We start from the raw sequence: 12,027 nt of genomic DNA, 5'->3' as shown, positions 1-12,027 counted from the left end.
CCAGCAGTCTGGGGCCACAGCCTTGATCTGTGCCTTGGGGGAGTCAGCTTTGTCCTCATGGGACCAGATTTTTGGGCAGGGGGATGACAGAGTCTCATGTGACCCAGGCTAACAAACTCTCTATGTGGTAAAGGATGACCTTGATGCATGATCCTCCTGCCTCAGCCTCCCACGTGCTAGGATGACCAGCATCCATTGCTGTGCCTGACTGAGAGGTTGAATCTGAACCAGGGGGCCACCTCACTCAGTCTATGGTGAAAGGAGGGAAAGGGGTGGACAGAGAAGAGCACGGTGGTGTGTGTGTCTGTGCCCATGTGCATGTGTGTGCATGCGTGTGTCTGTGTGCGTGTGTGTCTGTGTGTGTGTGTGTGTGTGTGTGAGAAATAAGAGGGTGTGTGTGCCCGCAGAGAGCTGGCTGCTGTTACTCTGAGTAAGAACACTTTAACGGCTCCCAGCAAGAAGCTGGGGCTAGGGTTTGTGGGCATAAATCTTTTTAATTAATGAAAGGGACTTGGGGGTGTGGGAGATGGAGAGTGTCTGTGAGAAATTGATGGGAGAGGTGGTGGCTGCAGGAGGGAGGCTGGCAGAGCTCACACGCCCCAGTCTTTCTCCTCTCTCTCTCTCTCTCTCTCTCTCTCTCTCTCTCTCTTTTTTCTCTCTCTCTCTCTCATACACACACACACACACACACACACACACACACACACACACACACACACACACACACACACTGTGTGTGTGCACAATCTTTGGCCTGTTTTCCCCTGAGCTCTGGCCAACTTGATATGGCTGCTTCCCATGATGCTGGGACCCTTTCTCTGGGACAGGAGTGGGTGTGGCAGCCAGAGCTTATTGGCTGGTGTCCCCTCTGGGAGGGTGGTGTTTGGGCCACTTGGCATGCATCTGGATGGAGCTGGGGAACTGTGCTGGGCTCTGCTTGGGATTGCTCCTGTGTGACCCCCCTTAACCCAGGGGAGGGCTCCAGACTATATCCAGCACCAGCCCTCACTGAGAGCATGGGGCTTCCCAAGTCTTCCCAGCTCAGCCTCCGGGCAGGATTCTCCCACCTGGCCTCAAACCATGGGGACTGAGACTATGTAGTGACCATACCTGCAAGGTTCTCAAGGGATCCCAGCTGCCCTCTTTGTCTCTTATCTCCCTCTTTCTCCCTCCTTTTTCTCTCTCTCCAACTGTCAGTCTGTCTCTGTCTATCTCTGTCTCTGTCAGTCTGTCTCTGTCTCTGTCTCTGTCTCTGTCTCTCTCTCTCTCTCTCTGTGTGTGTGCGCGCGCGCGCGTGAGCGTCTCCCTCTGTTGCTCTATCTCTCAGACCTGCCATCTGCCTCTCTGAATCTCTCTACACACCAGGTTCTCCCTGCCTAGCCTGGTTGCAGCAGAAGGAACCATTTGTCTAAGGAGCCCTCCTCACTGCAGGCCTGGCCATCCATCACAGCAGTGGTGATTGGGGCAGCTCCTTTGTCACCTGCAGCCTGCTCCCCTCCCCTCCCGCCCCACCAAGCAATCATTCCATTAGCTATGGCTGTGCAGTCCCAGGGAGCACTGCCTGACCCCGGAGAGGGGGGGCAGGAGGCTGCCACTGTCTGCCCCAGGCACTCACCACCCACCCCCATCCTTTTCTCCCCAACTATTTCTCCCTGGCCCTTTCTGTCCCTTCTCAGTCTCCTCCCTCTGCCAGATGTGACCTCTCTCCCTTGGTCTCATGGCTGAGTGTCTCCTCCCTTCTCTTCCCCCCTCCTCGTCCCTCTCCCCCTCTCTCCTCCTCTGCTGACTTTCCTTTCTCTTCCTCACTCTTCCTCCTCCTCCTCTTTCCTCTTTCTCTGTGCCCCATGACCCCACCTCCCGGCCCTGTCTTCCCATCTCACCCTCTCTTCTCTTTCTGAGTCTCCTCAGTCTGCCTCCAGAGGTCCGTCCTCTTCCGACTCCCCTTTCATTTCTGTCTGTTAGCCTTCATTTTTCCTCCCCTTTCCCAGAGAGCACAGAGGGAAGACGGAAGAGAGCAGGGAAGGAGATGAGAGGGAGATGGGGCCAGGGCAGTGCATTCAGCACCTTGGGGGATGATCTGAGGAGAGAAGCACCCGAAGCTGGGAACAACCCTTCTCCTGTTCCCTCTCCCTTCCCAGAAGTCCTCCCTAGAGTCTGATCTCAATCCTCATGAGATCAGGGAAGCTCCTTGGAGAGACTGGAAGCTGTGGGCTGGGGGTTGGCCATGAGTGTGTCCAACCCTCTGAGGGTGGTGACTCATCTTTCCAATAATCATACTAATACTAGAAGGATGGGGAAGTTCTTTTGGCTCCAAGGCAGCCATGACAGAGGCCCTTCATGAACCCCGTGGACTTCAGGGCAACTGTCAGGAAGCATCACCCCATAACTGCCCCCAGGTAGGTGTCATGTAACACTTCAATGTCCCCATCCTCCACTGAGGAACTTGGAAAACCTTCTGCACACTCCCCAAGGCGGGGTCCAGCTCATCCACATGAACTTTCGCACTTCCTTTCCCTTCTTTAATGTTTCTTCCAGGTCCCGTCTGTCTCCATCCTTGCCTCAGCCTGGCTTGTGGGGAGCTCAGTTCATGCAAGTGAGCAGGTACAACTGAGGACACAGAAGAGACAGGAGAAAAGACACCCGTCCTACAACCGCTCATTGTAGATACTTACTCAGCAAGGTCTGGGTACCCAGACGGTGGCTAAACGCCAGCCTCCACGATGTTGGGAAAGATACTCTTAGAGTGAGGTGTATGTTGAAGCCGGCTGACCAGTCAAAAAAGATTGGCAGTATAGGCTGCATCCAAGAAGTTGAAGGACTGGGGTTGGGGATTTAGCTCAGTGGTAGATTACTTGCCTAGCAAGTGCAAGGCCCTGGGTTCGATCCCCAGCTCCGAAAATAAATAAATAAATGAATAAAATAAAATAAAATAAAAAGGAAGGACTGATGGTAAAGAAACTGAAAGTGTAAGAGACCCGAGTTCAGATCCCAAGCACCTTCTACCTTCCCAGGTATTTTATTTATCAGGTACATTGTCACAGTGATATAAAAGTAGCTAATACAAGGGAACTGGAGAGATGGTCCAGGGGTTAAAAGCACTGACTGCTCTTCCAGAGGTCCTGAGTTCAATTCCCAGCAACCACATGGTGGCTCACAACCATCTGTAATGGGATCCGATGCCCTCTTTTGGTGAGCATGAAGATAGTATATTCATACACATAAAATAAATAAATATTTTGTAAAAACTAGCTAATAGGGAAGGCTGGTACCAGAGAATACTGTGAGCAAACCTGAGCAGGTGGTTCCTAAGCCTTCGGAAGAGGATCATGGGATACATTGGAGACAGGCTGGAGGAGCCCTGCACAGTAGGTGGCCTGGGTGGAAGCTTGGAGGACCAGAATGCCAGTACAAATGCAGACTTCAAAAGGGAACAGGGTTCTGTCGGGAACTGGGCTGGGGCCCATTTGTGTTCCACTCTGAGGAAGAGCTTGGGCCACATTCTATCCATGTCTTGAGACTCTGCGGGAGGCTCTGATGGTTAATTTTTAATTATCATTCGTCACATCTGAGGATCACTCCCGAACACCCAAGGGATCACTGGAAGACAGAGTGGAAAGACTGTAGGAGCTAGAGGTGGTACGTGACCTCAACAAAACAGTGTCTTCCAGACACAACAGCAAAGCTGCATGTGCGAACTCAGAGATTGTGACAGCACACACAACACACACAAGATCTAGCCGAACAAAATCCCAGCATGGAGAGAGGAGGTAGGTATGACATCCCACTCCTAGCTAAGCAGGTACCGGCCATCAATGGCTTCTGGTGGAAGGAGGGAGAGAGGGAGGGAGGGGAGAGAGGGAGAGATAGAGTAGAGACAGAGGAGAAAAAAGAGACAGGGAGAGATCAAGGGAGAAGAGAGGAGATAGAGGAAGCAAGGGGATAGAGAGAGGGGAGAGGGGGAGAGGAGAGAGGAAAGAGAGACAGAGGGTGAGAGATAAAGTTAGAGATGAGGGAAAAGAGAGAGGGAGAAGAGAGAAGAAGAGGAGAGAGAGGGAGGAGAAGAGAGGAGAGAGAATGAGAGATGGAGACAGAGAAAGGAGAGAGAGACAGAGAGAAACAGAGGGGGAGTGATAGATGTGTGTGTGTGTGTGTGTGTGTGTGTGTGTGAAAGAGAGAGAGAGAGAGAGAGAGAGAGAGAGAGAGAGAGAGAGAGAGAGAAACAGAGGGGGAGTGATAGATGTGTGTGTGTGTGTGTGTGTGAGAGAGAGAGAGAGAGAGAGAGAGAGAGAGAGAGAGAGAAACAGAGGGGGAGTGATAGATGTGTGTGTGAGAGAGAGAGACAGAGAGACAGAGACAGAGACAGAGACAGAGAGAAACAGAGGGGGAGTGATAGATGTGTGTGTGTGGAGAGAGAGAGAGAGAGAGAGAGAGAGAGAGAGAGTTCTTTAATAACAGGATCCCCTAGAGGCCATCTGTGCTCCAGTAGATAGGAAGCATGAAGTAAATTCAGTGGGGGGTGAAGAAAAAACCCCACATGAACTTGGGAGGGAGGAATGGCTGGAGGGGTAGAAGAGAAAACAGGAGGAGTGGGAGGTGGCCTTGATTTTTTTCTTTTTAAAAATAAGAGCCTCAGGATGGAGAATTGAATCAGTAGTTAAGATTGTTGTTCTTAACTTGCTGCTCTTGTAGAGGACCCGAGTTTGATTCCCAGCACCTAGATGGTGGTTCAAACCTTTCATAATCCCAGTTCCAGGGGATCCAATGTGTTCTGACTTTCAAGGGCATCAGCACACACATGGTGTACAAACATACATGCAGGCAAACATACATATACAACAGTAGAATTTTTTAAAAAATCTAAACTCTTTTTTTTTTTCTAGGCAGAGTTTCTCTGTGTAGCTTTGAGCTGTATGAACTAGCTCCATAGACCAGGCTGGCCTCGAACTCATGGAGATCTGCCTGTCTCTCTGTCTCAACTGCTGAGTGGTCCTGGGCTGTATAAGAAAGCAACAATCTTGTCTAGTGTCCTCTAGGTCACAGCACTGGGGCCAGCCACCATCTCTTACACTTTGGAAAAAGATTTATCAGTCAGGGCTACAAAGAGAAACCCCATCTCAACGGAGAAGGAGGAAGAGGAGGGGATGGTGGTAGTAATGAGGAGAAAGAGGAGGAGGAAGGGGAGGAAGAGGAGGAGGAGTTAAGCAAGCCAAGCCAGCCAGCCATGGGGAACAAGCCTCATAGTAAGCATTGCTTCTTCATAGCCTTTGCTTCAGTCCCTGCCTCCGTGTTCCTGTCCTTACTTCCCTCAGTCATGGCGTGTGACCATTAGGACACGCAAGTCACACTTTCCTCTTGCACATTGATTCTGGTCATAGCATTTAGTACAGTAGAAAGCAAACTGGAACAAAAGTGACAAACTATTCAACTGAGCAGAAGAAATTCCAAGAGGGCATAGCATTTGGGCTACACCATGTAACCATGCCTTTAGACAGACTCTCATGGGGATCTGGTTCATAAAGCAGAAGGACTTGGCAAGTGTGCAGTCTGGGCAGAGAAGGAGCTGTGAGCTGGGTGTCATTATGCACTCCTTTGATGTCAACACAGCGGCAGGCACGGATAGGCTGATCTCTGCGAGTTTGCGGCCAGGCATGCTGGTCAGACATGCTGGGAACCTGGGGTTCAGACACCCTGACTCACCCTGAGCCTGTTGGGTGCTCTGTTTCAGGACTTTTCTATTCACCCTGGATAGATGGCACTGCTGGTCCAAAGGGAGGATTGCATTGACATGCATCTTGGAAATAAGTTTCGGGGGTTACTTCCAGGAATGTCACTGACGCAGACAACTGCCTCACCCAACAGCTCACTCCAGAATGCACTCACAAAACTGCACCCCTGGCGCCTCGGTTAGGATTTCATTGCTGTGAAGAGACACCAGGACCAAAGCAAATCTTATAAAGAACGACATTTAATTGAAACTGGCTTACAGTTTCAGAGGTTCAGTCCATTATCATCATACCAGGAAGCATACGGGTGGCCATCGTGCTGGAGAAGCCAAGAGTTCAACATCTTGATCCAGAGGCAGCAGGAAGGAGACTGCGTCACACTGGCTAGACTTGAGCATGTGTATGAGACCTGCATAGTGACACACTTCCTCTAACAGGGCCACACCTCCTAATAGTGCCACTCCTCAGGGGCCAAGCATTCCAACACACTAGTCTATAAGGGCCAATCCTATTTAAACCACCCCCAACCCGCCTTCCCTATGCATCACGCAGGCAGAGCCACATGAAGAGACTATCTCTCCTCATCGGTTGTCCACTGCTCGTGTACCCTAGGTTTTTACACAAGCTTAGATTTTTCACAATCTACTTTAATAATGGTTCTTTTTTTTTTTTTTTTGGTTCTTTTTTTTTCGGAGCTGGGGACCAAACCCAGGGCCTTGCGCTTCCTAGGTAAGCGCTCTACCACTGAGCTAAATCCCCAGCCCCTTAATAATGGTTCTTAAATACTTTAATCTCCCTTCTAGGCCACCACCCACCAGAGGAAGTGGAAAAGAAAGGTTAATAGGAAATGGAGGTCATGGACCTGTTTAGAAATAGCTCTTTGGGGGGTGATCCCAATCTTCACTGTTAGCAGTCCAGCCCTCTAGCAAAACACCAACACGAAACAGCGGTGGCACTCCAGTCCATTCAGCAATCCTCACTCAAGAATCTGCAACAGCAGTTTGATCCAGAAGAAACCCAGAGGCTCTGCCAATGGGCCTGAGTCTGCAGAGGCATCAAGGAGCTGCCAGAATATTACAAGAAGTTCTTTGGCAAGTAACTCTCTACCAAGCCATGACAAGCGAAGGTCAGCAACACATTGTAAGGCGAACCAGTGCTAGAGCCTCTTCCTACTGTCTGTGGGGCCATGTTTATATTCTTTCTAAACATCAGGCATCCTCTCATGAGTCCACTTCAGTAGAACATCCTTTCACACATGTCTGCCCCAGCTAAACGTCATATGACACAACTGTTTCCAAAGAAACCAGAAATTTCAATTTCACAGGGAGGAGTCTGCCTTGTGAGCTTTCTGATTCATGTGTCTCATGAGTTCCTTAAAAAAAAAAAAAAGATTTGGGCTGGAGAGATGGCTCAGCGGTTAAGAGCACTGCTCTTCCAGAGGTCCTGAGTTCAATTCCCAGCAACCACATGGTGGCTCACAACCATCTGTAATGGGATCCGATGCCCTCTTCTGGTGTCTGAAGAAAGTGACTGTACTCACATACATAAAATAAATCTTTAAAAAAAAAAAAAAAGGAGTCACAGGCAGCTGTGAGCTTCAGTAAAAAAAAGAAAAGATTTGTTTTCAATTTTATAAGTGTTTTGCTTGTATGCATGTGCACTATGTGCAAATTTGGTGTCTACGGTCAGGGGAGGGAACTAGACCCCCTGGAACAGGAACTATAGATTGCTGTGAGCTACTATGCCAATTTTGGGAACCAAACCTGAGTCCTCTTCGAGGGCAACAAATGTTATTAACCAATGAGCCATTCCTCTAGCCCCTAAATTCTTATATAAAAAGTTTTATTATTGAGTGACGGTGGTGCTCACCTTTAATCCCAGCACTAGAGAGGCAGAGGGAGACAGATCTCTGTGAGTTTGAGGCCAGCCTGGTCTACAGACTAAGTTCTGGGACAGCCAGGGCTACACAGAAAAACCATGACTTGAAAAAAAAAAAACAAGTTTTTTATTTTATTGTATTGTATTTTAAAGTGTGTGTGTGTGTGTGTGTGTGTGTGTGTGTGTGTGTGTGTGTAACAGAGTGCAGGTGCCTGTGGAGGCCGGAAGAGGAAGGGCAGGTCGCCTGGAGCTGGAATTATAGGTGCTTGTGAGCTTTCTGACATTGTGACTCCTGTGCTGGGTTCTCTTCAAGAGCAATGCATGCTCTTAATGGCTGGGCCTTCTCTCCAACCCCTCGAATTGGTCTCAGGAGTTGCCCTGTTCCTCCATGAGCTCGTTTGATCCCAGGAAACAGTATAGGACAGCAGGGGTGTGTGGCTTGGTTGATGTCTGCAGGAGCACAGCAGGAGAGAGGGTCCTTAGATGCATTCCATTAAGTCACAGTGGAGACAGTGGCAGGCTGAATAATAGCCACTCCCCCAGATGTCCACTCTACAGTCCTCAGAACCTGAGAATGTCCCTAAATGTGACCCCAGAAGAATCTGTAGATGTCTCCAATTTAAAATTTTGGAGACAAGGGGAAAGAGCATTAACTATCCAGGTGGAGCGGACATGCCATCACCAGGGGCCATTTAGTTAAGAGAGGGTCACAAGGAAACTCCATGAACTGGTCAAGAGACTGGAGTCAGAGGAGGTCGAAATGGAAGCTTCTGGAATCTTGGAAACAGATTCTCTCCCCTCCCCCAAAGTCCCTGGGAGTATAACCCAGCTAACATCATGGTTTAATATGGCATCAGACTTCGAAGAATGTCTGAATTTAAGCTGGAAGGTTTATGGGAAACAGAAACCGTTTGAAAGGTTTCTCATCTGGATTTTCGGATCTGTGTCTCATCTGGAATCGAAAGCACATAGCTTCTTGTTGTTCAGTGTCCATCTGCCTTTTGCGTACACTCAGAATACCCGAGGGGAGCGTTCTTTTGAGGGAACTCCTGAGATTCACTCTCCCGGCCTCCGTGTGTTTATCACATGACTTGGATCCCAGTGAGGTCCTACGTTCCAAACGTGCACCTTGCAGAAGGGGCCCCCAGTGGGATCCATCTGTGAGATGAAGAAGCCTCAGAACTTGACAGCAGTGACATTGCCTCCCAGTCAGACAGACTGGGATGTCGAAGGTCAGCTGTGTTTTGGGGTGCTAGGGATGAAGCATTTTACATACTAAGGAAACTCTCTGCCTTTGAGCAACATCCCAACCCCTCCCTGGGGGACTTTAGGCAGACGCTCTACCATTGAGTTACATTCCAAGCTCTTTCCTTCAGACCCAAGCCAACCTGCCATTCCTCACCCTCCTACAGGCCTCGATGGACATCACCCGCCCTGTCCCTGGCACATTTCCGATGTCCTCATTCATCCTTGCTAACATGGAGTGGATCCTTGTTCCTCTGCATCCCAGGCCCCATCTCCGCCTTTCCTCACCGTGAGGCCTTGGGTAAGCTGCTGCACCGCTCAGCCTCAGTTTCCTCGTCTGTGAAAAGGCTGCTGGTGGATTTAAGGAAACTGCAGGGGGGCATTCTGGCACAGGTCACCCCTAGCCCTGGCCACCTCCCACTCCTCTTTTCCCTCTCCAGATTTTCTAACTGTGGTCTTTGCACCTTGACTCAGTTTCCCAGCTCTACTCACTCCACATCGGGCTGATTAAAACCCCATGTTTTCTTCCCTGACCCAGACATCACCGTTTCTCCCAGCAAGGTCCAAGCTCAGATATTTTCTTTTCTTACAAAAAGCTTCTCACTGCCCTAGCAACGGCACATGCCTTCAATCCCAGCAATTGGGAGGCAGAGGCAGGAGGATCTCTAAGTGTGAGGCCAGCCTGGTCTCCAGAGTGAGTTCCAGGACAGCGAGGGATATACAGAGAAACCGTGTGTGTGTGTGTGTGTGTGTGTGTGTGTGTGTGTGTGTGTGTGTGTGTGTGTGTGAGAGAGAGAGAGAGAGAGAGAGAGAGGAGAGACAGAGACAGAGACAGAGACAGAGATTGATTCTCATGTGGCCCAGGTTGGAAGGCTCTCCTTGCTTTCCTGCCTCCACCTCCCTAGCGCTGGGATTACGAGTGTGGTGGTTTGAATAGATATGGCCCTCATAGGCTCAAGTGTTTGAATGCTTGGCTCATAGGGAGTAGCACTATTAGGAGGTGTGGCCCTATAGAAGGAGGTGTGGCCTTATAGAGGGGGTGTGGCCTTATAGAAGGAGGTGTGGCCTTATAGAAGGAGGTGTGGCCTTTTAGAGAAAGTGTGTTACTGTGGAGACCCAGCTTTGTGATCTTAAATGCTCAAGCACACCTAGTGTGAAACAAATCCAGTCTCCTCCTGCTGCCTGTGGATCAATATGTAGAACTCTCAGCTCCTCCAACACTATGTCTGCCTGCACGATGCCATGCTTACTACCATGATGATAATGGACGGGACCTCTGACACTGTAAGCCAGCCCCAATTAAATACTTTTTCTTTGTAAGAATTGCCTTGGTTGGGGCTGAGAGATGGCTCAGTGGTTAAGAGCACCCGACTACTCTTCCAAATGTCCTGAGTTCAATTCCCAGCAACCACATGGTGGCTCACAACCATCTGTAAAGAGATCGGATGCCCTCTTCTGGTGTATCTGAAGACAGCTACAGTGTACTTATATATAATAAATGAATAAATCTTTAAAAAAAAAAAAAGAATTGCCTTGGTCATGGCTCTCCTCACAGCAATGAAACCCTAAGACGACAAGCTCACACCACAATGACTGGTTTTATGTGGCCTTGGGGACTGAACCCAGGGCTTCGTGCATATGAACCCAGCCCTCTCCACCTGAGATGCGGTCACAGCCCATTGTGACTTTAAGGTAAGGTCTCATTCACTGTGTAGCTCAGGCTGGCCTGAGACTCAGTCCTCCCGCTTCTGCCCTCGGCGTTCTGGGATTGCAGGTGTGTACATGGTTTTAACCTAAAGTGTACTTGAGCCCTCCATTCAATCTTTGCCAGACTTTGCCTCATGAGCATGGCGTCTTGGACACTCGATTGCCACCTGGGTTCCCCTCTACTCTTTTTTTTTTTTTTTTTTTTTCCGGAGCTGGGGACCGAACCCAGGGCCTTGCGCTTCCTAGGTAAGCGCTCTACCACTGAGCTAAATCCCCAGCCCGTTCCCCTCTACTCTTCTGGTGTCTCCTCTGCCTTCATCGCCCTCATCCATGTTGGGGATACCCCAGGAACTGTTTCTGTTACTCCCTGGGCAGCTTGTGCCAGCCCTGGCTTGCTGACAAGTCCCAAATCCCCTTCTCTGGCAGTCAGTTTCCTTTTCTGTGGCCCTAGACCTCCCCCTGCCCCTTATTTCTTCTGCATTCGACATTCCACACACACCCCCATCTGCTCTCTTGCCCTCTTCATTCTAGACCGACAGGCACTGGCTTTGACCTGTGGCTTCCTGTTGGGCTCAGCCTGTGACTACAGGAGATGGTGGGTAAGGTTAGGGTGCTCACTTGTTCTTTAGTGCTGCCCTCGGACACTCCGTGTGCCTGTGTCACCCAACTCAGCACAGCAGCGGTTGGATCACAGCAGCCTCTGCTCATCTTGTGTCCAGGAAGGGCAGCTGCTCCCTCTTCATCCAGTCCCGTGGCATGCACACCTTTCCTATCCCTACCCAGGTGACTCCAAGGTCCTTTCCCTAAATCCCCCTCAACCGCCATCTCCTTCCAGCTGATAGGTCTTCCTGTGCCTTCTCACTGGCTTGACCCATTATCTGTTACTGATTTCCAACACCCGGTCCAGCCTCCACCCCTCTTCTACTGCCTGAGTCCCTAATTTCCAACCTCTAATATCCCAGGAAATTGATGATATCACAGTCATCTACGAGGAATACTTGAAAATATAAATCAGGAACTGGAGAGCTGGCTTAGAGATTAAGAACATTGACCCGGAAGGATACTGTTCCCAGTATCCACTGTGTGGCCCACGATTGCCTGTTCTGGGTATACAAAGCCCCTTCTGACCTTGTCAGGCACAACACATACACATACATACATACACACACACACACACACACACACACACAATGAACATACATATACACTCATGTACACATACACACAAAACAAAAAATTATATAAACCAGCTGACATCAACTGCCGGCCTGCTCCTTTTAAATTTCTTCCAAAGCAGCCCTTTACTCTTAAATACTAAGCCTCCTTAGTGTGGCTATTAATGGCTCTTACACTTGGTCCCCTGAACGTCTCTCTGCTCCCCACTCCATGCAGGAAGCATGTCTTCCGTTCCTGTTCATCCTTTGTCCCACTCTGAAAAAGCCACTGCCTCACAGGTCTGTACACATTAACTTTG

At 49.6% G+C, this 12,027-nt stretch overlaps 1 protein-coding gene and 1 long non-coding RNA gene across 4 annotated transcripts in view; one reads left to right on the top strand and one right to left on the bottom strand.

Moving 5' to 3' along the window:
- Positions 1–5,944: 5,944 nt before the first annotated feature.
- Positions 5,945–12,027, bottom strand: part of Slc8a2 (solute carrier family 8 member A2) — a 35,863-nt gene continuing 29,780 nt past the window's right edge. The window contains exon 11 of one of the 3 annotated variants that reach the window (XM_087594820.1): positions 5,945–7,095. In XM_087594820.1, coding sequence (XP_087450946.1) covers positions 7,042–7,095 — 54 coding nt within the window. In that variant the 3' untranslated portion in view covers positions 5,945–7,041. 3 annotated transcript variants of the gene reach the window in all.
- On the top strand, positions 9,571–11,741 carry LOC148007260 (uncharacterized). The gene is made up of 2 exons (XR_015649804.1): positions 9,571–10,724; positions 10,832–11,741. It is a non-coding gene; the product is annotated as an uncharacterized LOC148007260 (long non-coding RNA).

Source organism: Rattus norvegicus, chromosome 1 (genome assembly GCF_021556685.1).
Source record: "Rattus norvegicus strain SHRSP/BbbUtx chromosome 1, alternate assembly SHRSP_T2T, whole genome shotgun sequence".
NCBI lineage: Eukaryota > Metazoa > Chordata > Mammalia > Rodentia > Muridae > Rattus > Rattus norvegicus.
Note: the sequence above shows the minus strand (reverse complement) of the source record. Positions and strands in the feature narration are given on the sequence as shown.